The sequence below is a fragment of the Myotis davidii genome, unplaced genomic scaffold, assembly GCF_000327345.1.
Source record: "Myotis davidii unplaced genomic scaffold, ASM32734v1 scaffold555, whole genome shotgun sequence".
Lineage (NCBI taxonomy): Eukaryota > Metazoa > Chordata > Mammalia > Chiroptera > Vespertilionidae > Myotis > Myotis davidii.
The window spans coordinates 336,286-363,532 of NW_006286315.1; the positions used below are offsets into that span (position 1 = coordinate 336,286).

Genomic DNA, 27,247 nt, shown 5'->3' on the forward strand with positions numbered 1-27,247 from the left:
CCAAGGCCACACAGAGGGAAGCTGACCTCTCTGGGGCTCGACCTGTCCTCTCACTCCCAGGCCGGCCTGATACGCTGTAGCCCTGACACCCTTTCTCACCCCTTTGCTTTCCTTCTCTCTTGCACCCAACTCAGCTGTACCCCACAAGGTCTTCCTGTGAGTCAAGGCAGGTCACCTCTGCCCTGAAACAGCAGAATGCGGCAGTTCACTCAGACGCCTGGAGTGGACCTCAGCACGTGGGCTGTCCTGATTGACAGGTGGGCCTGAGGGGGAAGGACATGGTCCAGAGTGAAAAACACAAGAAAAGTTACAATGGAGGAAAGGCACAGGGCATCCTCCAGTGACAGGGAGCAAGCCACCGAGAGAAGCTGGTGACAGGTGAGAGACAAGTGATAGCGGCCCCAGTTTCCCTCAGCAAGCAAGTGGGAGCCGTGATGGTTATAGAGCAGAAGAGTAGTGGGTTTGGATGCATGTAGCAACCTGTACATAAGGAGACATGGGAGGAGGTGTGTGCTTGTATTAGCCTTTCTCTAAAGCTGTGTCTGGGTGACAGAAGGGAGGGGTGGAGGGGAAGGGAGGACCCAGAGGCAGCAGATTAGAAGTGCTCCTTATGATGGCACCCTTCTGTACCCCCTCCCTCCCATCGGTGCTTTCTGAACACCCAGAAACTTGCCAGGGGCTGAGGGACATACAGGGCTGCCCTGGGGAAGCCTGCTGAGGCTCCAGGCAGGCAGGGCGCAGACTGGCGGCTGCAGAATCAGCCTCGAGGTGCAGTCAAGGCGGCTGAAACCAGGCCGCCCACAGGATGTTGGAAACCGCAGGGGCCTGGAGGTATCTGTCACCTAAAAGAGGCCAAGAGGCACCCTCGGTTCCTCCTTTCACAACTCAGAGTGGATGGGACCTGAGCACGAGAGGGGACAGCCTCTCCCGCGGGGATCTCAGGGAACGTCCAGAAGTCAGCACTTCCCTGCCAACACCTTTCCTCTCCACCTCCTTCCACCAGACAGGGCTGGTCCCTGGGCTCCCCCTGCTGGCTCCTCTGTGAGAAGCTTGGGGGGGGGGGTTTCCTCCTGACTCGTGAGGTGCTTGTGTGTGTGGGACAGAGTCTCCCTGGTTGTTCTCACTCTGGGGCTTTCTGTCCACCCAGAGCTGTGGTTAGCCGACAGGCAGTAGCCTGGGCCCTTCCCAACTCAGTGAAGGCTTGAGACTTCCTGCCTGTAAGGGCGGGGCCTTGCTGGGGTTGTGCAGGTCCCTGGGGCCCTCTTGCCTGGGCTCTGCTAGAGCTGGGTGGTGGTTCTCTTTTTAAATTTTTTGTTAATTCTCACCCGAGGATATCTGTTCCATTGCTTTTTCAGAGAGAATGGAGGGGAGGAAAAGAGAAACATCAATGTGAGAGACATCACACATTGACTCCCGCACCCACCCCCACCAGGGGCAGGGAGCAAACCTGCAACCTAGATACATGCCCCTGACCTGGAGGGAATGGAACTCGTGACCCTTCAGCTCGCAGGCCAACGCTCTAACCACTGAGAAAACTGGCCGGGGCTCTCTTTTTTAAAAATGTTTTTATTGATTTTAAAGAGGAAGGGAGAGGGATAGATAGAACCATTTATGAGAAAGAGATATCGGTAGGCTGCCTCCTGCATGCCCCCCATGGGAGATTGAGCCTGTAGGAATCGAACCGGGGACTTTTTGGTTCATGGGTTGATGCTCAACCACTAAGCCACATTGGCAGGGCTGGTGGTTCTTTTACTTATTTTTTATGTTATGATTCTTTTTATTTTTTTTGTTTGCTAATTTACATTTTTTAATTGCTTAAAATATTACAAAGAGTAGTACATTTGTCTCTTTTCCCTCCTTGACCTTCCCCCAGCCTCTCCTACCCCCCCCCAATGTCTTGTGTCCATTGGTTATGCTTATATGCATGCATACAAGTCCTTTGGTTGATCTCTTACCTCTCCCCCCAACCCTGAAAGTATTATATATGTACCCTTCTCCCCTCCCCCATTGACCACTTCTAACCTGCCTCCACCCCCAGCCCCTGCCCTAAGCCTTCACCACCCTATTGTCTGTGTCCATGGGTTATACATGTATATATATGTATGTACAGGTTCTTTGGTTGATCTCTTCCCACCTGGTGGCTCTTTTAATTGCCTCGTGTGGTGGTGCCCTGGCCGTGGCTGGGCCACAGGAAGTGGGACAGGCCCAGGAGATCGTCACGTCACAGCGAAGTGTGGGTGTCGCAGTTTCATAGCAGTGAACGTTCTGCTCCAGGCTCAGTATGCTTTCTTCATGGCCGGGCAGAGCTTCTGAAGGGAGCCCCCGCACCACCGTCCACCACAAGACCCATCACTGGTCTGGCTCCTCCAGCCCTGCTGCAGGCGCTGGGAGAGGGCAGCTGTCGCCACTGCTTCCCTTTCCAACCCGGCTGGCCCCGATCTCCCCGGGCCTGAGTCGGTCTGGTTTCTATGGAAAGGTCAGGTTCTTTCCCTGGATGCCGCCGATGGTTCCCTGTTGTGGAGGTTTCTATATTACAGTGGTTGGTTTTTAACCCCGTTTCTGCTTTGCACAAAGGTTCAAGCTCCTGACCCCTGCTGGCTTCTGGGGGTCACGCCACACAAACCCAGCTGACCAGGGTGTTGGGTCACAAGGCCTTGGGCGTTTTACCTCTTGTCATCTCTCCCCCGACATCTCATCAACCTGGAGGTGGTAACACTCTGAGTCTGGGATGCCTTCCCAGGAGTGAGGGCTCCCTGGCCCCTCTCTCTCAGGGGCGCTCACCCAAAGCTGCACCTCCAGGTCCATGGCCTCTGTCACGGTGCAGTGAAGCTGGGTAAGGATCTCGTCGCCTCCTACCTTCCTAACTCCATCTCACTTCTCTAAAACAGTCTCTACAGGGGAGAGAGGTCCGGCTCTTCATGTAAGAAACAGGTGGTTCCTTCTAAAACAGGCCAGACTCCATGTTGAGTCTGATCAAAGCAGCATCTGCCAGTGGCTGTATGACCTGAGCCCAGGTGTCCCGCTAATCGCCTGCCTGTCCTCTGCACCTGGTCACAAACCAGGATACAATGTGTGTTCAAGGAACCCCGTTTCACCTCCCTGATGCTGCATGTCTGAGGCCCAACTCACAAACCCCCCTCTAGGAAGCTGTCCCTTCAGGCCACCTGAGCACTGACACTCATGCCGGGCACAGGACAGGTGCGTCTGTCTCCTCCCTTGTTCCCCTCCCTCCCAGGACCCTGCACCAGGCAAGGGCAGGCCTCACAAACTCATCCAATTAAGATGTAGATTCTGACTCAGTGGGTCTGCGGCCTTAACCTGCATCTGTGACAAAGTCCAGGTGAAGCTACTGAGCTTGGGCCTCCGCTCAGCATCAAGGCTGGAGCTCAGCACCTGGTAATGGCCCTTAATGTGGTTGTATGGACAGACAGTTGTGTGGATGAATGAACATCTATTATCTAAGAACTGAAGCGAAATGAGGGGCCAGAGGCCTGGGTTACCCATTGAGATAAAGAACAGGCTCAAAGGCGGCCTGCAGATGTGCTTCGGGGACAGCAGGGAGTGTGGGTGATGCTCATGCAGTTTCCCTCATTTTTCTAGAGTGGAGAAGTTAGAAGGTTTTCATAAAGCATTTTGTTTTTATTGCACATCATATAAAATGGACTACACTGTATTTAAAACAGACAAGACGTTCACAAGGATACAGAGACCCAAACTCTTCTTTTCCAGGCCTTACCTGTGCCTCACTGCTCCTGAGGCTGGAGGCAGCTTGAACACACACCAACCGAACCAGGTCACAAAGAACATGCTTGTTCTGGGGACTTCAGAGGTGTGCCGGGCCCTTCTGCACTGGCCAGTTTGGAGACTGCTGGTGACAATACAGGTGTCTGGGCAGAATGGTTGGGCCAGAGAGTACCTGGGGCACGGCAGGGTGGGAGGCCTGTGGACACCTGGTCTGCTGGTGGAGGCTGGGATTACAGAACCAGTGCTGAGAAGGAAGATGGACAGTACAGACTGGACTTGGGTATCCATCTCAGGAATGGACATACTGCAGCTGATGGTGTAGAGAGCAAAAGATGTGCCAAGTCAGGCCTCAACCTGGCCAGCTGGCAGAGGCCCTTCTGAAACACACACTGGCCCAATAGGGTTAAAGGGAGATAAATAGTGGGCACTGATAGAGGGAGGAGGCCAAGGGCCCTAAATCCAGTGGGTGACACGCTCTGAATACCACCCCAGGAAACGAGTGGAAAGGAAGCTGATCCACGTTGGTCATTTTCACAGAGGGATCAGATATGGTCCTAGGCCTAGAAATGTTTGTGGAGGCCTGGCTGGCTGAAGGGGCCGCAGACCTCACAGGCTGCTGACGGGCATGGGTGGGGAGCGGCGGACAGGACCGTCAGTTCTGCCTCTCTTTTTCTTGCCCGGGGGCTGCCGCCTCTTCCTCTCGAACTTTTCCTTCCGGGCCGTCGTAGCGGTGGTGAAGGTGATACAGTGGGCGTCCAGGAAATCCAGCAGCTTCCTCGTGGCCATGCGGATGCCCTGCTGCTTCAGCTCCGCCTGCAGCTCCGCCAGCTCAAAGGGCTGGTACAGCAGGACCTTGCGGTAGAGTGCTGGTGTGGAACGGATGTAGCGCCTCACCGCCTCTTCCGTGGCCACTGCCTGGACAGCCGCCTGTGAAGCACTGACCCCCTCCTCACCCTCCTCCTCTTCTCCTGCAGACTCAAAGGCTGCTCCAAACTCACAGGAAGAACTGAAAAGAACCAGGTATTACTATTTTGCGGCACCCCTTCCCGTCAGTCCCCCAAGACCAGGAGCCTGTTTGAAGAAGTATTTCTCTGTCCCCTGTGGAGCTGGTGCATGGCATGGATGAACCCCCAGTGCTGGGTCCCTGGCACTCTAGCTGCTGGCCTGAGCAGGATCTTGTCCTCCACCAGAAACTTCCATCGATGGCAGCAGGCCCCCATCAAGAAGGCATGCTGGGCTGGCCCCACTCCAGGGAGCACCCTGAGGGTTGAGGATGTGGGAGCTTCAAAGGACTGCTCAGGGGACTGCCTTTGAAACCCACCTGGGTTTTCTGTAGTTCAAACCAAGAAGACACTGGGGCTTCTGAACATCCGCCATTAGGCATCACTTGTGCCAATGCTCAGACCCACTGGTCAAAGGACCTAGGAAGCCACTGGCCCTGTCCTTTGACCTGCTTACCTCTGTGAGCTGAATGAGCTGTCACTGCTATCCACAGAGGTGGCTGTGGATTCCTGGGAGGCCGGGAGCTGGGCGTCACCATCAGGGCCTAGAGGCACCTCTTTGGCTGGTGACATGCCGGGGATACTTCCACCAGGCTGCTTCCGATGTCGGGGACCCTTGGTCTTAGCTGGTCCCTTGGGCCTTCGGGGAATAGGGTCAGACGTGGCCTGCAGCCTGGCATGGCCAGCTGCCCTTGAAGCTTTGGAGGTCTTGGTGGCATGGGTCTGGCTGTGAGGAGCCTCTAGGGGTGCCTGTGAGGATTGGCTCTCGTCCTCGGAGTCTGACTCCAGCGTTTGGTGAGTGTACTGGAATATTTCCTTCAGTTTTAGGACCATCTGGCGTTTGGGCAGAGGGCGTACCCCAAACCTGAATGGAGAAACAGTTGAACTTCAGCAAAGAGCAAACAATTTTCAACAAATAATTTATTTCATGGTGTAACTGAAATCTTAAATGCCTGATTTTTATGAGCATTCAGAGATTAGTGTCTATCCTGTGTGCCAATTGACCTTACTCTGAAGAATATTCCAAAAGGGCCATTCCCCATGTGCTGAACAATGGTGGTGGCGATGACTTCCCTGGACCCAATGTGAAGAGCAGCATTCACTACAACAGGATGGTTTTGATGTTATTTTAAAAAATCATGTCTCCTTAGACTGTTAAGGCCACCCATCTCCACGCACACGACATATGGAAACCTGTCACCTGATGGGTAACCTGGAGGAGCCTCATTTCTTAGCTTCTTAGGGCCTGGGTAATTGGGGAACAGCATGTGGAGAGCTGGTAGGCACACACGCGCCCTCCCTGCCCCCCCGCCCCCACACACACACACACACAGCGGCCGCCACATCAGAGCCCAGGGTGGATCTGGTGATGGGTCCTACATCTCACAACCTCGCTAGGCCTGGTCACTCGCAGGAAGGAGGGGCCACTAATGAGCAAGCTTTCAAAACACGACCAACCTGTCCAGTTCCTTCTTTAGTACTGGGGTCTCCATGATGGAATACCGTGGCATTGGCGTTATGGGCACTTTTGGGGGCAAGTTCTTCCTCCGATTAGCACCTTCCATAAAATAAACAAACAAATAAATGAAATAAAGCACAGTCCAAAAAGAACAAAAGAAACACGTTTTAGTAGGAGGGACCTGGGTTTGCTTTTTCTGACCCTATTGATGTAACCAAGAGAAAGACGTACTTGAAGAAAGCCCAGTCCATTTGCTCCGTAAGAGCAGTTATGTCCACCCTCTCACAGTCTGACTCTGGCATCATGTCTTCCTGTTTCTAGAAAGCGTCACCCGGCACATGATAAGGGCCACGGCGACCTTGTGCAATGCTGATGCTGAGTGAATGGGGCAGAAGCATGAGTGGTTGCCACAGCTGGTGTGACAGGGCAATGGCAGTGTCTACTATAAGTACAGGGTTTATTTCTGGGGTGATGAAAACGTTCTATGGCTCAGTGGTTGAGCATCAACTTATGAACCAGAAGGTCATGGTTAGATTCCTGGTCAGGGCACATGCCTGAGTTATGGCTTGATTCCTAGTGTGGGGCGTGCAAGAGGCAGCCGATCAATGATTCTCTCTAATCATTGATGTTTCTATCTTTCTCTTCCTTTCCCTTCCTCTCTGAAATCAATCAAAAAATATATTTAAAAAAATGTTCTGGGATTAGTGGTGATGGTTGCAGAATATTGTGAACATACTAAAAACCACTGAATGGTACATTTTAAAGGGTGAATTTTATGGTATGTGAAAATGTCTCTATAAAGCTGTTATTTTAAAAAGGAAATGGGTATTTAAAAGATAAATGTGACAATCAGGAAAAAATGGACTTTGATTCTTATCCTTTTTATGAGCATGGAGCCCTCTGAGGCTCCAATAAACTCAACAGGCTTTCTCCTAAAAAAAATGCACATTTTAATATATAATTTTGGAGAGTTTGTCACCTCAAATTCAGATTAAGACCCCTAGTCTAAAGTGTACTACAGCTGTTCTCATGGCATCACCTGGGAACTGGTTAGAAATGCAAATTCTTGGTTGTACCCCAGACCTCCTGAAGCGGAAACTCTGGGGTGGGGCCTGGCCACTTGTTTTTGAAGCTCTCCAGGGAATTCAGATGCCCACTCAAGGCTGAAAGTGCTGGTCAGCGATGCCCAATTGGTCTAGGATTTTTAAAGAGGAAATGAAACATCGGGTTCAAGGCAGATGCTCTGTCCATAAGCTCTGCTTCCCTATTACCAGTCATTGCTCAGTGCCACCCTGCCCTACCTGGCTCTCCCTGGATCTTCCCGGCTGGGGAAGGAGCAGCACCTCGAGCAGCCTACGCTGGGTGTTTTGACTCTCCTCTATGACTGAAATGAGCTGGGAAGTGGCATCCTCCACTGAGGCCCATAACAGACCTCTCACAGCCCCATCTGTTGTTTTTAAATTGAGATAACATTTTAAAGTAATTCAGTGGCATTTGGTGTATTCAGTGTTGTGCAACCACCACCTCTATCTAGTTGCAAAATGCTTTAATCCCCCAGAGGAAATTCTGTAGCCCCAAGCAGTCACCCCCGACCTCCATTCTCCCTTCTGCTCCTGGCAACCAATAATCCACTTTCTCTCTCTATGGATTTGACTATTCTGGTTATTTCATATAAATGGAATCATACAGCCCTAACTGGTTTGGCTCAGCGGGTAGAGCGTCGGCCTGCGGACTCAAGGGTCCTAGGTTCTATTCCAGTCAAGGGCATGTACCTTGGTTGCAGACACTCCCCAGTGGGGAGTGCGCAGGAGGCAGCTGATCAATGTTTCTCTCTCATCGATGTTTCTAACTCTCTATCCCTCTTCCTTCCTCTCAGTAAAAAATCAATAAAATATATTTAAAAAAAAACAAATGGATGTGACTGGCTTCTTTCATTTAACATGTTTTTAAGGTTCATCCATGTTGTAGCATGTGTCAGTGCTTCATTACTTTTTATGGCTGAATAATATTCCATTATTTGGACAGGCCATATTTTATATACCTATTCAATAGGTTGAGGGACTTGGGTTGTTTCCACCTTTTTATTTATTTATTTTTGTTAATCCTCACCTGAAGATATCTTTCCATTGATTTTTAGGGAGAGCAGAAGAGAAAAGGAAAGACAGAAACATCGATGTGAAAGAAACACATCAAGAGGCTGCCGCCTGCACGAACCCTGACCAGGGCCCGGGGCGGGGAGGAGCCTGCAACCAAGGTATGTGCCCTTGACTGGAATTGAACTAGGACCCTTTGGTCCATAGGCGATGCTCTATCCACTGAGCCAAACTGGCTAGGGCTCCACCTTTTAGCTATTGTTAATCGAGCTGCTGTGAACATTTGTGTACAAGGATCTGCTTGAGTCCTGGATTTTAGTTCGTTTGGATATATACATCCGAGTGGAACTGCTGGGTCACAATGGCAATTCTGTGTTTAATTTTGTGAGGAATTGCACTTGCCCAGTCCTAAGGCCTATGTGACACTTGGGCCTCTCAGAGGTGCTGGCTCGGTATTCTGGAGTGGGGGTCCATAGGCAGGAGTTTTTAACAAGTGCCCAGGTGAGCTGTAGAGTCCAAGCAAGGTGAGAAAGCTCTGACTTACTGGTTAAGAAGTGTGTGTTTGATAGCAAGCCTGTTCTCCCTCAACTACGGAGAGGATTCTAGAAGGCAAGGAAGGGGCTTGTCACAGGTCAGCAGGCCCTTCAGCATCGCCACCCCATGTTGTCAGTATTGACTTCCTCCAGGGCCCTCAGTGTAAAAGAATGTAAAACATGAACAACTCTCCCCACTACTCACGTGGCTTTCCTAACCCTCCTGATTTCTGAGCTCGGTCAGTACTCGGTGTCTGGGCCAGAGAAAGGGCCCCTGGCGACTTCTGTTCTCCTCCATCCCAATCGTCCCAGAGAGCTGAATTCAAGAAGCTCAGCCTGTTGCTCCCAGGGGAGCTGGCCTGAGGGGATTTCTCCTGAGACTTCCTTTGGCCGGTGCAGCTTCCTCGGATGGGAGTGGTACTCAGGAGTGCTGGGGAGTGGCAGTCACCACTGTCTGGGGCTTCCCTGGCCCTGCTGCCTGGGCTACTGGTGCTCAGGGGGCCAGTCCGCTCAAGGTTCAAATTATCAATCGGAATTGGTGAGAGGGGCTCGACATGCCAACAGCAGTCGTCAGTTGGAATGGGGGGACCGCTGTCCAACAGGGGGCTGCTGCTCGCCTGATGGGAGGCTACCTCCTGCTCATCTTCACTGTCCTCCACCTCCACCACTTCGCTCACTGCGGCCTGATTCGGCAGGCTCGGCCTGGGCAGTGAGCGCTTCTGGAACTGCCCACTGAAATCAGTGAGGCCTCCTGAGGCTGGACAGGGAGCCAGCACAGAAAAGTGCTTGTGGCGCCTAGGGCTGGGGCTGGAAGGGCTTCTGCGATTGACAGAGACCGGACAGGATGATGATGTCTGATGCACAATTGCTGAAATCTTACTAGCGGCTTTGGGTCCATCCCTGTTTTCTGATGGGGCCCTGGGCTGGAGCTGAGCCATTTCATATGCAGAAGTCCTAGACCCGAGACCCATGATTTGGGTCTGTGATGAGTGTTCGCGGCTTCTGCTGCCGAGTGGGGTGGCAGGTACCAGCCATGAGGTGTCTGTGGTGCTGTCCTCGTCCGGGCTGCTCTCGCGGTTACAGAACAGCTGGGGGGACCCTCTGCCACCCACATAGCCCGGGTTCCTTGCTGGCCGCCCCTCCTCCTGCTGCACTGTGGCCTCTCCCTTTGGTGGGCTTTGGGAAGGTTCCTGATCTGCATCAACATCAATGACGGAGAACAGGTCAGAGAACTTGGGGCAAACTTCTAAAACTTTCCCTTCTTCCAGGGAACCATTAAAAACTGACTTTTTGATTTGTTCTAGCTCTAGCTCCTCATCTGAATCCAATAAAAGGATAACCTCATCTTCTCTGTTCGCGCTGGAGGGAGAATGCTGAGATCCGGAGCTCTGCCGGCCAGGTTTTGCCTGAGTTAGGTCAATGGATGGAGACTTTTCTGGTGAGGCCAGGGCCCCTTTGTTTCTGCATTCCAACACAGAACCACGTTCTTCGCCTTTCTGGCAGCCTGGATGGTTAAACAGCGTGAGGAGACTCCGGCCCCTCTTCTGCTTCGATGGTGTGTCCTGGGAGGCCACCCTGGAAGCTCTGCCCTGAGACTGGGGCGTCGGTGGGGACATGTCATTTTTTTGATGAGGGTGAGGCTGTGGTTGGCGTGGACTCCTGCCCGGAGTGGGCTGTGAGGGGAAGAAGCATGGCTGTGATGGAGGTGCCTGCCGGCGAGTAGAGCGAGGAGAGCTCTGTCCCCGCCTTTGTTTAATAGTGCCATTGCCTCTCTTGTGATCACTTGTTATTTGGGATGGTTCAGGGTACCCTCCTAGAGTTGATGAAAAGGGCTGTTCATCATCATCATCAACTGAGTGCATAAAGCGTCCTTCCCTTTCCTCTACCCAGCGACCCTGAGAGGGGCGAGAGGGGCTGGTGTGATCCAGGGCTGCCTTTGGAGCCTCTGCTTCCTCCTCTCCATCTGAACACTGGCCATCGAGTGGCAGGAACATGGACTGTCTCTCATTTTTTCTTTTGGCGATGCACTCATCTCTTCCCTGCCCAGACGGTTCCATCTGTTCTGTATTTTCTGACTGTTCTTTAACCTGGACGCTTGCTAGGATTCGCCTAGAACCTGGACTGTCCTCCCCAAACTGGTTAGTTTCTTCTTTGATCTCTGGAGCTCTTTCCCCCTGGAGCAGCTTTCTCTGAGTAGCAGCAAATTCATAAATTTCTTCCATTTCTGCTTCATTGACCTTTTCTCTATCTTCTTCAAGGCCCTCAGATTTCAACAAGGCTTCTGCTTCCTCCTCTTCACCTACCCACATTGACCTCAAGAGTTCTTGGAAATTCTCCGCTCTGCTTTCACAATCCTCATCTTCCTTCTCCTGTCTGCCCTCTGAATCCATCACGACAGATGCTTGTTTGCACAGGTGAACAAGCTCACTCACACCAAACCTGCAAGAGGAAATGCCATGCATCGTCACCATCCTACAGAGACTGGTGCTTCCGGCACAGGCAAGGATTGGAGAGGAAGTCCTCACAGGGAGGACGGTCATGACTCAGTCCTGGCCTTCTCCCTGCTCTGTGACTAGGTTGCATGTGCAACACCCCAAAAACTGTAACACCCCAACACTCTCAGTTCTTGAAACAGAGACTCATGAGACTTTCAGGCAGGGCTCACTAACTCCACTGTGCAAATGTAAAGGGGCACATCAGGCTGAGCTGAATAGCAGCTGGTGCTGCTGCAAACCTGGGGAGCACATGCTGCCTTGAAAGGCACCCAAAGCACCGTGACTGATGCAAACTGAAAGCAAATTAACCTGTCACGGGTCAGCCCAGGCCAATGAGTGCGCCAGCCTCCCACCTGCTTGAAGGTTCTGTGGTCTCATCAGTACATTGAAAACCCTGGAGGCTGAGCCACTGCTTTCCTAAGAATGCATCGGAAGAATGACATGGCCTTGGATGAACACGTTTTATCCCAGAGGCCCTCACACCTTGTCAGCAGGTAGAACACCTTTTATGCTGAACGACTTGCCACCTCCTGAGATGCTGGTGTGGACAAGCTGGGCAGGTGCAAATTCATGGGAGCTGGAATAAACCTCTGTCCACTTTCTATTTTCTGGGACTTGGGAAAGGACTGCTGCTGATTGATCTTAGTGGTGGACAATCAAGGAGCAGCAGTGTTTGGGAAGAACTGAGGCCGAGGACTCCCTCTCATCACACCTCAGTAGCTAAAAGCCACATGACTAGGCAGAGGACTCTTCACGCAGCCTTGGCTCTGCTGCAAGGGTCCATTTCTTTCCAGACTTCCTATCAACACGCCTTGTTCAAAGTCACCGCTGGGCATAAACTTGGGATTAAAAGTGATAGAAAGGACTCAGCCTGGATCCCCCCATGAGCCATCAACCTGATAATCCTTGTCAGTTAATGCCAAAAGCCATAAAGTAAATGGAAAGAACAATGCGGACCTGCAGGCCAGAGAACTGAGGTCAGGGGTCAGCTGGGGAAGCAGGCCGGGGTCTGCGGTGTAGAGGTAACGCAGGAACGCGTGGGCAGCCTCCGTGCTCACATCACTCAGCAGGACACGCTGGGTTCTTAGGTCGCCATCTTCCACAGCAAAGAACCCTTCACTGTTTACCTGAGGGTGAAATACAGTACAAAGGTTTACGGACTGGAAGGTCATGACTTGGGGCGAAGCAGATGGTCCTGGGTGGGTCCTGTGAGTCTCTACTCTTACAGCCTTAGTCCGGGGATGAGCACTAGCCAGTGTCACCCATTTTGTTGACCAGAAGTCCTGCAGTTTAAGCTGTAAAACTTCTCTGTTTCAAAATCAAATCAGGGATAGGCGCTCAAGAACCAGGTGGTTCCCTTTGACAGACGTATCACAGGCATAGAATTTTCTGAGAGACCAACCGCAGTTTCTTGGATTCCAACAACACAATATTCAAGTCTAACATAAGTTAACACAGAAATGTCTGTCAGCAGCTCAGCTTTATAGAGGTCAATTATAAGTCTTCATAATTATGCAAATAGAGGGGAAAAACAATTCCGGGGGAGGAGGAAAGGATTTTTATTGAATGGGACAAGAAATCTGTTTCCCAATCCTGAGGTCATTTCCTCAGACCACTTCCTAAACTCAAACATGTCTTCTCCATGGAAGTGTAACCTTATGGCAACGAAGAGGAAAAACACGTTTAGGGCAGAGTGGGGAGAGCAGGGAGGGAGAGGGGTGAGAGCAGAAATGAGGTAGCTCAGGAGGATAGGAAGACAGAGAGACTGAGCAAAGAGTGATGAGGAAAAGAGGAGCAGAGAGGCAAGGAGTGGGAGGTCAACGGAGAAAGGCAGAGGCTCAAGGGGGTGGCAGGAGCTGCATGGAGGCACAGCCTGTTCCCCACGCACTTACATACTGAATGAGAAGTGGGCATCGGGCATAAAGCACGAACTGGTGGGCATACAGCACTTCCCCGCTGTCCATCTGAAACTGGACATCACTCAGGTGTGGGTTATTTACCATGGCACTGAAGTCAGCAACCAGCAAACCGACAGAGAGCTGAAATAGGAGGAGAGCCGTCACTTCCATCTGTCACTTGCCTCTAACTGTGCAGGTTCCCCAACTGGGATGGTGTAGCGTGGGCAGGCGGACCCTTGCACTCCTCTCAATAGGGCTCCTACATTAGGTTCCACCTTTAAGTTACCTTAAGACACTCAAGTGACACAGAACAAAACACTAACTTCTCAAATTCTCTATCACACCAAGCTGCCTGGCCTAAAATGGGAGGGACCAGCAAGTGGAGAGGCGTGGCTATGCTAATAAAGATGAAGCTGAAGCAGTGGTGGCTGCTGGGGGCTGTGTGCGCTAGGCCTAGTGTTTCACAAACTGCTGTGTGGCCCTGTAAAGAAACTTACCAGCCCGGTGTAACAGACAGGCCCCCTTATCCACATGGTTCAGGGACCCAGCTGAGAGGAGCTCCAAGTCCCTCCTCTATGTGCCACGGTCACCAGAACTTAGTCTGATATTGATACACTAATCAGGTGACAGCCACTCTAAGGAAAACTAACTTCTCATCAATTCATCACCTAAGAGCATGAACTCTTAGGGGGAGGCCAGCCCAGGACCAGCATGTTGGAGGGGCACAGTGAGTCCTGAATGAATGAAACATTGAGAAACAAATGTACAGAGCAGTTGGTTGAGTGAGGGGATCTCACAGAGTAATGGTGGTCCCTCTGGGCTCCCAGTCAAGCAGGCTCCAGGCTTGGCAAATGAGCTACCCCCATAAGTTCAGTGACAAAAGGGACAAAGCCTCATGGTGGAGCCCCGACAGGGGGACAGGAGGCTCCTGTGGGCTCTTGCCTGGCTCAGCTCAAATACCGTCAAGGGTACCAGGGGACTCGTACAAAGGATTGAAGCTGGGACAGGGCCAGGCCCACAGAAAGTTCCTTACCGAAGCCTGGCTACCCATTTCCAGGTGCTGCTCCTCAGGTGGCAGGACAAACCCAGTCAGTGGAAGGCCACCGGGCAATAGATCCATCCCTGAGAGAAGGATTCACAGGTTGAAAGAACATCACCTCCTGGCAACGTCAGCCTAAAGGGAAATTCTTCAGTCAGACTTCTTCAATGAAAGTGATGCCCACAAACCACTCTTACCACTATCCCCTTCCAACACAGAGGGGCACAAGCAGTAAAATAAACAAAATTAGCCCCCAGTCATTCGCTCTGGATAAACAGCTCTGTCCTTGGTTAAATTTAAGGAAATGGCAATAGACTTACCTGTCTCACATCCACCTTTGAGAACAAAATGAAAACACATACAGACTGCACTTTCTCCCCATCATATGGGGACGAGCCAGGGAACCTCAAAAATGAGCTGCCTTCATGGTCTTGGTCACAGGGAGGCGAGGGCCCACAGGGTGGGGCTGGCCCAGGTGTCCCATCCTGTGTCTCACCTGTGGTCCCCCTTGAGTCAGCAGAACCCCCGCTGCAGGGCAATGGGCTGGTGCTCAGCCCCTCTCTTGCCAAGTCCATGAGGTCCTGCAGGGCCTGGTACTCCCTTTGGCTGGCGGAGGGTGACAGATTCCTGGGACTGGCACTATGGAGGGCAGGTGGCATGCACACGCTCAGCTGTGACTGTTTAGACAACACTGGTGGCAGCGTGGGCTCCTATGTGAGACCGTGAAAGAAATTGGAAGCCAGAGTGACCACATGACTGCCGTAACAGCTGACACCCAGACGTGAGGGTGCCAGCCATAGCCCAGCACAACCCTGGAAAGCTTTTCTTCATCACCATCTGTCAGCAGGCCTTTCTGTCACAGCGAAGTCCATGCCTGTGGTATCACATCTGCAGAAAGATCCCTGGGGGCCTCCATCTTCCTAATGTCACCTAAATGGTCTCAAGCGAGTGAGTACAGTCTCTGGGACCACCTGCATCAGGCTTGTCTGGTTCCTGGGCCCCATCACAGGTAGATTCTGTCAGCTCCCTGGGGGCAGAGCCTGGACTCTGCATTTTAAATAAACTCTCTGGGAACATACTACATTTGGGAACCAGTGATCCTCCCCATTCTTACTAGGAAAGCCATCTAGTGGCTGCAAAGAGAAACAACGCTATGGCTGACACCTCTAGGCTTCCACCCACCCCGCCCCTCCTAGAACTTTCTGTTCCCTAGCTGTTGATTCCCAGTGTCCTAATCCTGGAGCTCCCAACTCCTCAGAGCCCCCTCCCCCCCACACACACACACACACTCCCCGCCCCTGCACGTATTCGGAGGGGATGGCGCACCTTGGTGGACGGCTGGGGCACCATGGGAGGCACCAGGCTTGCCGTATAGAAGGACTCCAGATCCCAGGCTCTGGTCAGGGCGCTGCCCTCCCACAGGAAGTTCTGCTTCCCCTCAGGTGCTTGTAGACTCCTGCTGGCCTTTTCCAGCTCTTCCTTTAAAAGTCTGCTCGCAGGAAGTGGTGGCGTGCTGGACAATTCTACTTCTTCCTCTGCAAAGAGCTGGGCCACTCGATCCTCAATCTGTCTTCCTGTGGTCTCTGAGTCCTGGACTAACAACTGCGGTGGGGTAAGGGGTACTTTCTTCTTTCGACTCTTTTTCTCTAGAGAGAAACAAGTGACAGTCAGTAACAGTCATCCACACAGCCTGGGCCCAGTGGTGAACTTCAGCCAGAGACAGTACGGCAAGGCTCCCCCTGGAGCCACCACTCGTGAGCACACATACCTGCTGACAGTTTTGTCCTCTCAGGAAAAGCAGTTCCCAGCGGGAGCATTGCAGGTGCAACCTTCTGCTCCATCTCGGACCGCGATAGAGCCATGGCCACCAGCAGGTCCTCAGACAGCACCTCAGGCTCATTGACCTTCTGCCTCTTCTGTGGTTCCTTCTTATTGGGGGCTCCCTTCCGCTTTAGACCTCCAACGTGATTGCTGAAGCTTAAAAGGCAGAAAGGTTAGTGATGGCCAGAGGCTGGGAGCACTTCCTGTTCTGAGGTGGTCCCCACTGGAGCAAAGAGGGCTGGACCTTCTCCTCTATGGGGGAAAGAGAAAAGGGGCATCAAGTGCCCCGGAGCTCACTGTGATCATCCTGTGCCTCACGTAAGCTCACACGATCCTGCGCCACAAGTTCAGCACAGTCCACACTCCAGAGGGTCTGGGTCTTTCTGTGTGATCCTGCCCAGCCAGGTTCTTGGTGGATATACAACGCCGGCAGCAGAACTGCACCCTTAGATGTGGTCATACCCCTCTGGTAGAGTCAACACTTGATGGCTCCAAGTCAGCACCCTGGATCCCATCAACTTCTGCCCATTGATACCTCAGATGCCCCTAAGGTGGTCCTGGATATATTGGCCATGAAAGGACCCCTCTCTCCTGCAGGGGCTGCAGGGCAGTGCCTCTGCCCAAGGTCTGAAGAAAAGGCCTCTCAGCTTGGGTCACCATCTTGGTCACTGGGCTCGGGGGCCAATGTGCAGTAACTCATTTGGTTCGGAAGAGATTTCCTAAAAGATTTTCTGGCTGAAGAGAACCTAGACTTCCCACTGCCTCCAACAGGCTGGGCAGGAGGTAGAAGGGTAAAGGTGAGAAAGAAACTAAGGACAACCTCAAGATCACCTTCCCTATAGCTGAAGTGCATTCTGGAAGCACCTCTGGCTTTCACAAAAGCTCGTGCTCTCTGCTGGGCCAGCGATGGTTCCAGAATCCCAGGTATCATCTTAGAACAGCGGTTCTCAACCTGTGGGTCACAACCCCTTTGGCGGTCGAACGACCCTTTCACAGGGGTCGTCTAAGACCATCCTGTATAGCAGATATTTACATTACAACTCATAACAGTAGCAACATTACAGTTATGAAGTAGCAACGAAAATAATTTTACGGTTGGGGGTCACAACATGAGGAAGTGTTTTAAAGGGCCAGAAGGTTGAGAACCACTGTCTTAGAAGATCTAAGCGAGCCCTAATTCAGTTCTAATAATCTGGGAACCCTGCACGATAATCACGGCCTCCAAGAGAAAAAGGAACCACCCCAACATACCTGGGCCCGGCCACTGGGTAGGCTGCACCTAAGGCTCTTACGTCTATGCTGCTAGTGCTGAATGCTAAAATGCAGACAGGCTCACCAGTGAAGACTCAGCCTCTGCCCTCCCCATCTCAGCACTGATCCAGCTCACATGGCCAAACCTGTGTGCAAGGCAGTGGCCAGGACAAACAAACCACCCTTAGATTCCCTTTGCTCTTGACAGCTGTCCAAGGAAAGAAGTCCTAAATCTACAGCAGTCCAGGGCCGATGCTGCCTGTGCTCCCTATAAGATTAGGGTCTACTCTGGCATCCATAGCAACAGGGGTAATGCAGCGCAAAGCTGACCCTCTGCCACTTGTGTGCCTGTGGTTTGCACACTGAAGACTTGTGTCATCAGCAGGGCCTCCTATTTTAACATTTAAGCATTTAATTCATGCAAATATTTCTAAAGGCCTGTGGTTCTGTCTCACTAACTCTTTGAACTATGCTGAGCAATCTTATATTAATAGTATGAAAATCAGTCTACTGAGATGGAAGCGAGGCTGTTCTACACATGAAATAGATGTAGTAAAGTGAATTACTGAATTCTTAGCTGCTCCAGAGGGCACTGGCTGCAGGATCCTGGGAATAGAAAACTCTCAGGAGGAAGGACCTTAAGGAAAACAGTCCACAGACACACCCACACCCACACAGACCATTTCAAAGCCAGCTGGGATGCAGAATTTGTCCCCTACTCAATTCCGGTGGAAACTGTGATTTCCACCTATGTTTCATTTCCAGAATCTATTGTCCCACAACAATACATAAGGCTTTATTTTATTTTTAAAACAAAGCAGAATACTTCTTTGATTTTCTTCCTTTTCATTTGACTCACCTCGGTGTCTGTGCTAGTGTGCTGCAGGCCCCCTCAGGCTGAGCTGTTTGCAGCCGCACAGCTTGGAGCAGGAGCTGGGTGTCAACCTCCATCTTCGCTGCACACTGCTTCAAGTGACTGATTCTGCCCTTTGAGGTGAGAAATGGCTTGCCACAAATTGGGCACTCAGGGACCTGAGGTGCACAAGGTCTCAGTGCCTTTTCCGCCTCATCCAAGCACCTAAAGGAAGACAGTAAACACTGGAGAACCACCTTCCCTGGTAATGTAGACTGAAGCAAACATGGATCCACATCCACATGAACACGCTGTGGGCCAAACCTTGTTCCCCCAAAGCCAGTCCCTCCACACAGCCTGTGGTCAGCCTCCTGACACAGAATTTAGGTGTCTGTTAGCAAAGGTAACTGAAGAAAGCAAGGACAGATTAAACATAAACTTAAGGGTCACCATATGATCCAGCAATTCCACTCCTAAGTATACACCCAAAAGAACTGAAAACAGATACTTAAGCAAACACATGAAATGCATGTTCATAGCAGCTCTGTCCGCAATGTCTAAACGGTAGCGACAACCCAAATGTCAATCAATGGATGAGCAGATAAACAAGATGTAGTCTCCCCATACAGTAGAATATCATTCAGCCATGAAAAAAAAATACAACACTGACACATGCTACAACATGGATGACCCTTACAAACACAATGCTGAGTGAATCCAGACACACAAGGCCACATAGTATTTGATTCCACTCTGCCCAGAATAGGAAAACTGATAGACAGAAAGCAGATTATAGGTTTCCAGAGACTGGGGCAGGGAGAGTTCAATGGAGAGCAAGTGCTAATGGGTACAAGTTTTCTTTTGGGGTGATGAAAATATTCTAAAATTGATTAGAATGGCTACCTAACTGTGAACATTACTAAATGAAAGCCACTGAATTATTCACTCTAAATGGGTGAATTGTATGATACGTGAATTATATCTCAACAAAGCTGTTAAAAAATAAAAAGCAAGGGCAGGCTGACACGAACACTGAAGTGCTACTGTCACAGGAAGGTATCTGACTCCCACTAGGCCATAGGGACCCCTGGCTCTGGTCCCGCCCCCGGGAAAGGTGACAGCCGAGCTGCCCTTACCGGTTCACATGCTGCTCCCTTCGGGTCACGTTCATAGCAGAGAGGTTCTTTTGACAGATCTGGCAGAAGAACAACCCCTTCTCCTCCAGACTGTCGTCGGACGCGGTGGCTCCTTCCTGCCCAAACTCCTGCTGCAGGGCCAAGGCCACTGCAGAGTCGCTTTCTGTGGCAGGAGGCCAGGGCCCAGACCCTGTGGGGAGGACAAGGATCCATGAGGATGAGCTCATCCTCAGACCTCGGCACATCTGTCAGGTCTCACAGCACTGAGACTGGGTGTAACTTGGAGAAACTAGACTCCACACGACTCTGCCTCATGCCAGGCACCATCCAGTCAAATGGGGCACTGAACGGGGCTCCTAGAATAAGACTTCTCAAACCCTAATGTGTGTAAAACTCACCTGGGAACTTTGCTAAAATGAAGGTTCACATTACAAAGGTCCAGGCGGAGCCCAAGGCCCTGCATTTCTAACAACCCCCAGGCGAGGCCGATACTGGTCGTCAGGATCACTCTGAGTATCAGGTCCTAAAGAACTTTCCTTTCATTTTTCTCATTTCTGCTAGTCGGCTGCTTTGGACATGCCAGGTTTACAGGGCTTCTATTCCAACAAATCTAAGTTTTCTCTTCAAAGTTCAACCTTTCCTACTACTATGACTTTGGTTGCCCATTCTGGGAGAACCAGGTCAGAGTGAAATGCCTAGAGATCATTCCCAAGGTCGCCGTGTCCACCTCTGCAGCCCTCTATCACATCTGACATTGCTGAAGCAAGCCCTCGGTGTTCATGAGGGACAGGCCCTGAAAACTTCATAAATCCCCAGTTCTGGAACACTACTGATGGCCGATCACTCTTCCCACCAAAGCCAGAGAAGCATCATGCTTTATTTTGGTGCCATGTATATGTACATGTACATGTACGTGTATATATATGTGTGTATATATATATATTTTTAGCAAAGCAGTAGCTTCTCTCTCCTGAGCATTATTGGGTATTATATGAAGATATATGGAAGCAACTGAGTCACATGTAGGGGAGGTGCTGGGTTCACACACTGGCTGAGCAACTCCTCTGCACCCCTTGGGTGTTCAAGGACTGATGCCATGGCAGATGTGACCCTGCTACCTGTGTGGACCATTGGGTTAGCCAGAGAATCATCAGTGTTTCTAAGGTGAAATCTGCAAGTGCAATACCAAGAGACTATATGCTCCTTAGCTCATAGGTCTGTCAGTACAGTTTCTTCCTATTTATTTTCCTTTTGTATATTTTCATCAGAGATGAGGATTCATATTGTTTAGGGGATAAAGAATGGAATCACCGGATATTATGTGCTTCTTGGATGGTATAATATGCAGGGTACAACACCTGCAAAGCGCTGTTGCCAAACTGTTTAACCTGGAGCCCATGAGACCTCTAGTTTACTTGGTGCAATGCAACAGAGGGGTTGCATGAATGGGTTAAATGACATCATGTAGAAACAATCAAGCAAATCCAGAAAGTGGTAAATTTAAAAAGACAACTATCCTGGACTCTTCAAAAAGTATCATTTAAAAACCCCAGCTCTAGTTGGTTTTCTCAGTGGTTAGACCTTTGGCCGTAGGTTCAATTCTGGTCAAGGGCATATACCTCAGTTGCAGGCTTGATCCTGGCCCCAGTGGGGCATGTGCAGGAGGCAACCAATAGGGAGTGCCCCTCTCACATTGATGTTTCTCTCTCTGTCCCCATCTCTTCCACTCTCTGAAAATCAATGGAAAAAATACCCTTGGGTGAGGATTAAACAACAACAACAAAACCAAGACAAAGGGACTGTCCTAGAGTTCAGACCTTAACAGACTACTGGCTATAGCCATATGCAGTGTGTGAACTTATAGTTCTAACAAATCATTGGAAACCAGCTACAAAACTATCCTTGGGACAACTGGGGAATTGGATACCAGGCAATATTAGGAAATTAGGTGTGACCATGGTATCTATATATATAAAAGGCTAATATGCAACATGTCCCCTTGGAAGTTAAACCGGGAGTTCGATCACTCGCTATGACATGCGCTGACCACCAGGGAGCGGTGCAGAACGAAGGAAGGCCCCGGCCAGCAACTGGAAGGCCCCAATCGGGCCCTGATCGCCGGCCAGGCCTAGGAACCCTACCCATGCATGAATTTTATGCACTGGGCCTCTAGTTGTGATTATAAAGGAGAACCTAGGGGTAAAGTGTCATGATGTATTTAACTTACTTTCATTTAGTACAGAAGAAGCACATATGTTTATAGAGACATAAAAAATATATAGCAAAATGTTAATAACTGTTAAATTTAAGCTGAGGATATAAAGAGTTTGCTGTAATATATTTTCAGTATGAAAAAAATTAAAACAAGAGGAAGAGGTACCTTGTCAAAGAAACTGAGTGAGAAATGACCCAAGAGACCCTTTGTTCTCTGACTAGACGACACGAAGTGGCAAAGGTAGAAAGCCAGGCGAGCCCACCCTCAGCAGAAACACAATGAAGGTTGGTTTCTTCCTACTCCCTTTCTTCCAGAGTTAGAACTTACGCCTGTTGGGAAGACAGAAAACTCCTGTCATACCGTTCCCCACCATTATCGCCTCTCGAGGGTCCTTTGGAATGTTCTCCTCAAGTGCAGGCTGGAGGGAGCACCCTTCTGAAGCATGTCTCAAACGCGCGGGATCTGCTCTCTTGAACTGCTGCATTCGCTGTAGGACCATCTCAGCCGCCCGGGGTTTGGAGGGACTTGGCACCGTAGCGGTCAGACAGGGAGGAGGCTGGGAGTCACCATTAGGAGCAGTATCTGCAGAGGAAAATATTCACATGTGTCTGTTCTAGATGGAGAAACAAAAGACTCTTCCTCCATACAGGTCAGACCCAAGTTTCAAAGAGGTCTTTTAGCAACTAGTTTAGGTTTAACTCTCAAGTGTGAATAGGACTGATTGTTGGTAACCTCACTGTTTATGGTAATACCAATGTACCTGTCATAAAGATCTAGGGCAGAAAAGGGAATGAAGAGTGACTGCTAATGAACACAGGGTCTATTTTGGGGTGATGAATATGTTCTAAAATTAGGTAGTGGTGATGGTTGCACAAGTCTGAACATACTAAAACCACTGAACTGTGTACTTTAAAGGAATAAATTTTATAGAATATGGTTATCTATTAAACTGTTATTAAAGAAATATTAATGAGAAACATTTATATCTTCTAGGTCAGAAGTTCTCCTTTAAGTTGGTGTCCACAGAGGCCTCCAGTGGGGATCTGTGAAGTCCCTGGAGTTATACATCAATTTTTCAGGTATTTGTGGGGTGCAGTTTTCTGGGGGAATCATGCATACCTTCACTAGACTCTCAGAGGGAGCATGAGGGACAAACAACATTTTAGCAACATTACTGACACCTTACAACAGTGTCTGTGAGCTAAGTCTTTACCACCACTCCACTGAGAGGTCATGCTGACTATACTGGGTAAAAATACCATTAAAATCAGGAAGTGAAGGTGAGAAAAATGTAGAAACACAATGCAGGTGCCCAAAGACCTAATGCTGTATTATCTATGCAAGGCTGGTTTTCATCTTTGCATGAAGAATGTATGCTGAGCATATGGTTTAGTACATCAAGGGTAGGAGAGTAAGAAAGCTACGAACTGCCCCTCCTACCCAAAAAAGGGAAAAATGTTGTTTGGAGGAGAAAGGAAGGACTGAAGATTCTCCAGAAACATATGGTACTCACTGTGGAACGAATTCAAGAAGATGGGAGAAGCAGCATTATTTTCATGTTCATGTAACTCATGTCAACTATATAATGTAAACGTTAATAGGAAATGAAAGAGAAGAGGGGCCAAACATAATCATGTGGGAAACTCACACGGGGCTTATAATTTTATGACTATCATTTAAAACAGGAGTCGGCAAACGATGGTCCTCAGGCTGCTGTCTGTTTTAGTAAATGAAGTTTTGTTGGAACACAGTTCATTTACTTACTAAGTAACTGTCTAGGTCAGTGGTTGGCAAACTCATTAGTCAACAGAACCAAATATCAACAGTACAACGATTGAAATTTCTTTTGAGAGCCACATTTTTTAAACTTAAACTATATAGGTACGTACATTGTTATTAACTTAATTAGGGGACTCCTAAGGCTTAGGAAGAGCCACATTCAAGGGGCCAAAGAGCCGCATGTGGCTCGCGAGCCGCAGTTTGCCGACCACAGGTCTAGGGAGTTGAGGAGTAGTGACAGAGACCATATGGCTTGCAAAGCCAAAAAAATTTACTACATGGCCCTTTACAGAATATTTTCCAGCTCTTGTTTTAAAATAGTACAAATCACCTCTGGTTTTCTCTGTGGAAGTTCTGGCAATGTTTCTGGCGGGGTTACCTGTCTGGGTGCTCCATGCACTCTTCCAGAGCACAGCAGAGGCAGGCACACTTCCCCCTCCATTTTCAGAGGGGGCTGGTTCACTCTCCTGCCACTTGGGTACCCCTTGCTTTTTTGTCCTTGTGGCTTGGCTACCAGATCGAGTTTTCCTCTCCCTGGGGCCTTGAAGGGTTTTGCTCTTGGTAGCAGTTGGTTTGCTTGTTGGCTGAGTGATGTTTGAGGACTTTTTTGTCTTCCTTTCCCCTGACACTTCCTTGGTGCCATTCTTTTTCACCCTTTGTAAAAAACTGGCACAGAGTTCCTTAAAGTCATCATCTGACTCATCCATCATCTGACCAGTGTTAAGGCTTCCAAGCTTGTTTTCAGAGGAGTGAGGGTCAATCTGGGAGTCCAAGAATGAGCCTAGCTGGGCCTCATTCGGAATCCCAGCTTCATTAGGGTTCCTCTTTAATTCTCACTGAGATACCTGGAGAGTTTGCAAAACTGAATAAAAAGTACTGTTTTTCCCTCCATAATGATTTAAAATGCCTTTCATCAAATTGCGCCTGTGTTAAACAGCATCTTTAAAGCTTCCCTCTGTTAGAGTTCACATTTGAGAGGTTTTATTGTCCAATAGATGCCTCTGAGATAGAATACATATGAACTGGTTGCTCAGGTGATTCTTCAGTATCTCCATGGTGATAAAGAACATTTGGTTTATTTAATTTCACATCTGTGGAAAAACAAAAGCATATAAGTATAATTAGACAGATATTGTCATTTTATGCCATTTCTTCCAGGAGCATGTGGCGTGTAGGAGTATCAATTCCCTGTCAATACTCAGGTACAGCCTGATTAACACAGAGCCATCATCCTATAAGACATCACAACACAACCCAAGGGGTGTGTGGGGGGGAGGGGGGATGTCTAGAAATCTATCAAAGCATGCTCTTTCACAGGCAGAAAACCTTGGGCATCTTGAAAGAGTATTGTTTTTGTTGAAATCTGGGGGATGAATTCCATGAAGGGCAGTCACCACAAAAACATGATGATTCCCAAATCCAGAAAAACTATCAGAGGCTCTATCAGCAGGCAGTGTAATGACAGAGAGAGAGAGAGAGAGAGAGAGAGGGAGAGAGAGAATGGGAATGATATGCCCTTGAACACTCAGGAGACAGGAACAAAGATAGGAACACAGGAGACTCATCCTTTATTGATACAACCAATTTTCCAAGTAAAAAAAGACCCCTTTCCCCATCCTCTCACCCCAGTAAGAGCTCTCCAAACTCAGGTTGCTAGAATTCTGTCCAATGCAAAGGTTAGGTCTTATGGGCATGATTATTTACATCAGCACTGTTTAGTGGGTTTCAAAAATCAAAATTAACTCGATGGCAGAAAGTTCATTTCAAATCCAATAATGCAATCTCCGGTGTTCGGTTAATACGAATAATCATGTAGTTTTCCAGAGCTGGGCAGACACACAGACCTCAAATCTACCTAGCATGGCTGACACATTCACATCTTCCATGTAACTCCTTAGAGAAGCTTCCCCTCATCCTTTAAGTACAACCTCTCCACCTCTATTATTTTCTTTCATCACAGTTTTCACAATAGCATTTATCACAAGTTGTAATCATATGTAATAGATACTGAATGAATGCTTGCTGCATGTCAAGCACCAGTCCAATTGCTTTACAAGTCTAATTCATTGAATCCTTACAACAATCCTGTTCCTTAGAATCTATTGTCATCCCTTCTTTACGGCAAGGAATCAAGCACATGAATGAGGAACTGGCTCAGGTTCCCACAGCTTCTGAAGTGGCAGAGCTGGGATCAAACCCAGGCAGTATGGTTCCAGGCCATCAGCTCTTATATTTTTATTCACTTACTTATTATCTGTCCCTTACTAAGCTCAAAACTTGAGGAGGGCACAGATTCATCTATTTTACTTCATATTCTCCTTAGCTGACAGGCACCTGACTTGGAAAAAGCGATCGACAATTGTTAGTTTATCTGCAAAGAGGTTGCTATCATCAGAGCGAAGAGATGGTGGGGATAGGAGAGAAGGCTTCAGGGAGAAGCTGAGGTCAGGGTCCCAGTGCTTGGAACGTCAGGCTAACAAACTGAACTGTATCCTATTGGATGTGGTGAGCAAACTCCACCCTCCACACAGCCCTGTCTCCACATCTCTGTCGTTAAGACAGTCTCTCTCCGATACGTACTCAATCGGCATTTGCTTAAGGAAGTAGCGGCTCCTAGGAGACCGCGGGTTTCCAGAGAGCCGGCGACTTGTGCCTACTCAGTGCTGTACCTACCGCGGCGCCAGAATGAATAGGCAGGTGAGGGGCGGACCCTCCCGCTCCCTCAACCCGCAACACCAGGGAAACGGGCAGGGGACGCAACCTGAAGAGATGCTGCCGAGGACCCTGACGGTGAACTACGATCGCCTAACGGACCCCCGGGCAGTGACTCCGTGTGTATCCGGATGCCCCCACCTCTCCTCCCTTCAGACAGTCCCGGCCTCCTCCATCCAAGCGCGGCTCCTGCGTCTACCCGCGGCTGGAAGCGGGCGAGAAAGGGTCCTCTGCCTTCGGCGAGCGAAAAAGGCCCGAGATGGTTGGACCTGTTTGCCGTTACAGACTCTTAGCCCCAAAGCCCGGCCCCTCCTACCTCCGGCGCCGCCACGGCACCCTCTCAACGGAGAGCCTCGAGCCTGCGCATGCGCCGCTGGCTCCCCGCGGACAATTGCGTCTGCGCAGGCGCAGAGCGGTCGGGAATTTTGCTTCCCGTCCTCCTCTGCGGCCGGGGCGCGCAGCGAAGAGTGGTTCCGGAGGGCGTGAGGCGTTGCTAGGCCCGCGCGGCGGTGCACCGTGCGGCGTGGTGTCCTAGGGCCCCGTGGCCACAAGGCTGGACGGCGTCTGTAGCTGCTAGTGCAGTGGCGCCCGGCAAAGCCTATTAAAGGTTGAGAAGTCGGGGTGAGTTCAGGACAACGCCACAGTTTTGAGTTGAAGTTTGGGTCCACCACTGTTCACACAGGAAATGCTTGCCGATTCAGTGGCGGCCCTCAGAGCGCACCTGCCTGAGGAGCGGACGAGTAAACGGAGGGAGGGGGATTTGGAGACCCACCAAATGGGGCCGGACGGGGCGGGAGAGCTTCCTTCCGGAGGTGGCGGCAAACAGGTGGAGCCTGGAGCTCAGTGGGCTGTAGGTGGAGCGTCATCCTGTGCGGCTGGAGCTCAGGTGATGCGGCCTCCAGCCTGGCTGGAGGGGTTTGCCATGGGCCGACATTTGAAGAAGTTTATAAATCCCATTAAGGGTTTGAACTTCAGCCTGGGGGCAGTTTTTAAAGGACGTTCTAGTCGCAGTGGAGCGGCAAGACTGGAGGCCCATTAGGAAGGAGGCTGCTATAATCTAGGTGAGAAAGGAGGGTGGCCTGAATTAGCATGTGGAGTGGAGAGAATGGAGAAATATATTAAGAGGTTTGAATTGTCATGACCTAGTTATTTGTTACAATTTAGGTTTTGGCCCAAGCACCTGAGTAGAATGTGGTCTCAAGCACTGAAATTATGGAA

At 50.0% G+C, this 27,247-nt stretch overlaps 1 protein-coding gene and 1 long non-coding RNA gene across 4 annotated transcripts in view; one reads left to right on the forward strand and one right to left on the reverse strand.

Annotated features, from left to right (window-relative positions):
• Nucleotides 1–3,618: 3,618 nt before the first annotated feature.
• Nucleotides 3,619–26,430, reverse strand: SLX4 (SLX4 structure-specific endonuclease subunit). 3 transcript variants are annotated; one of them, XM_006757872.2, is made up of 15 exons: nucleotides 26,346–26,430; nucleotides 23,649–24,408; nucleotides 21,866–22,120; nucleotides 19,324–19,513; nucleotides 18,194–18,412; nucleotides 16,031–16,239; nucleotides 15,589–15,908; nucleotides 14,759–14,972; nucleotides 14,257–14,345; nucleotides 13,218–13,364; nucleotides 12,283–12,452; nucleotides 9,036–11,269; nucleotides 6,204–6,303; nucleotides 5,203–5,610; nucleotides 3,619–4,750 (listed from the first exon to the last, which is right to left on the reverse strand). In XM_006757872.2, exons 2-15 carry the CDS (start codon nucleotides 24,025–24,027, stop codon nucleotides 4,351–4,353), a joined length of 5,334 nt encoding a protein of 1,777 aa, XP_006757935.1. In that variant the 5' UTR covers nucleotides 24,028–24,408; nucleotides 26,346–26,430; the 3' UTR covers nucleotides 3,619–4,350. The 3 variants fall into 3 exon arrangements, with proteins under 3 accessions (XP_006757935.1, XP_006757938.1, XP_006757937.1); XM_006757875.2 differs by having other exon boundaries at nucleotides 23,697–24,408; nucleotides 26,346–26,429; XM_006757874.2 differs by having other exon boundaries at nucleotides 21,899–22,120; nucleotides 26,346–26,429.
• Nucleotides 26,431–26,475: 45 nt separating this feature from the next.
• Nucleotides 26,476–27,247, forward strand: part of LOC107182144 — a 33,539-nt gene continuing 32,767 nt past the window's right edge. Inside the window, exon 1 of the long non-coding RNA XR_001512873.1 lies at nucleotides 26,476–26,650. This is a non-coding gene — a long non-coding RNA (uncharacterized LOC107182144). The remainder of the gene's footprint in view (nucleotides 26,651–27,247) is intronic.

Excerpts from the sequence above, each read along its gene's own strand:
- SLX4 (XM_006757872.2), bottom strand. The coding sequence starts at position 24,027 with ATGATGGATGAGTCAGATGATGACTTTAAGGAACTCTGTGCCAGTTTT. Across the intron at positions 15,909-16,030 it reads GAGGACAAAACTGTCAGCAG|AGAAAAAGAGTCGAAAGAAG; the intron begins GTATGTGTGCTC and ends GTTTCTCTCTAG. Across the intron at positions 6,304-9,035 it reads AGGAGGGTTAGGAAAGCCAC|GTGCTAATCGGAGGAAGAAC; the intron begins GTGAGTAGTGGG and ends ATTTTATGGAAG.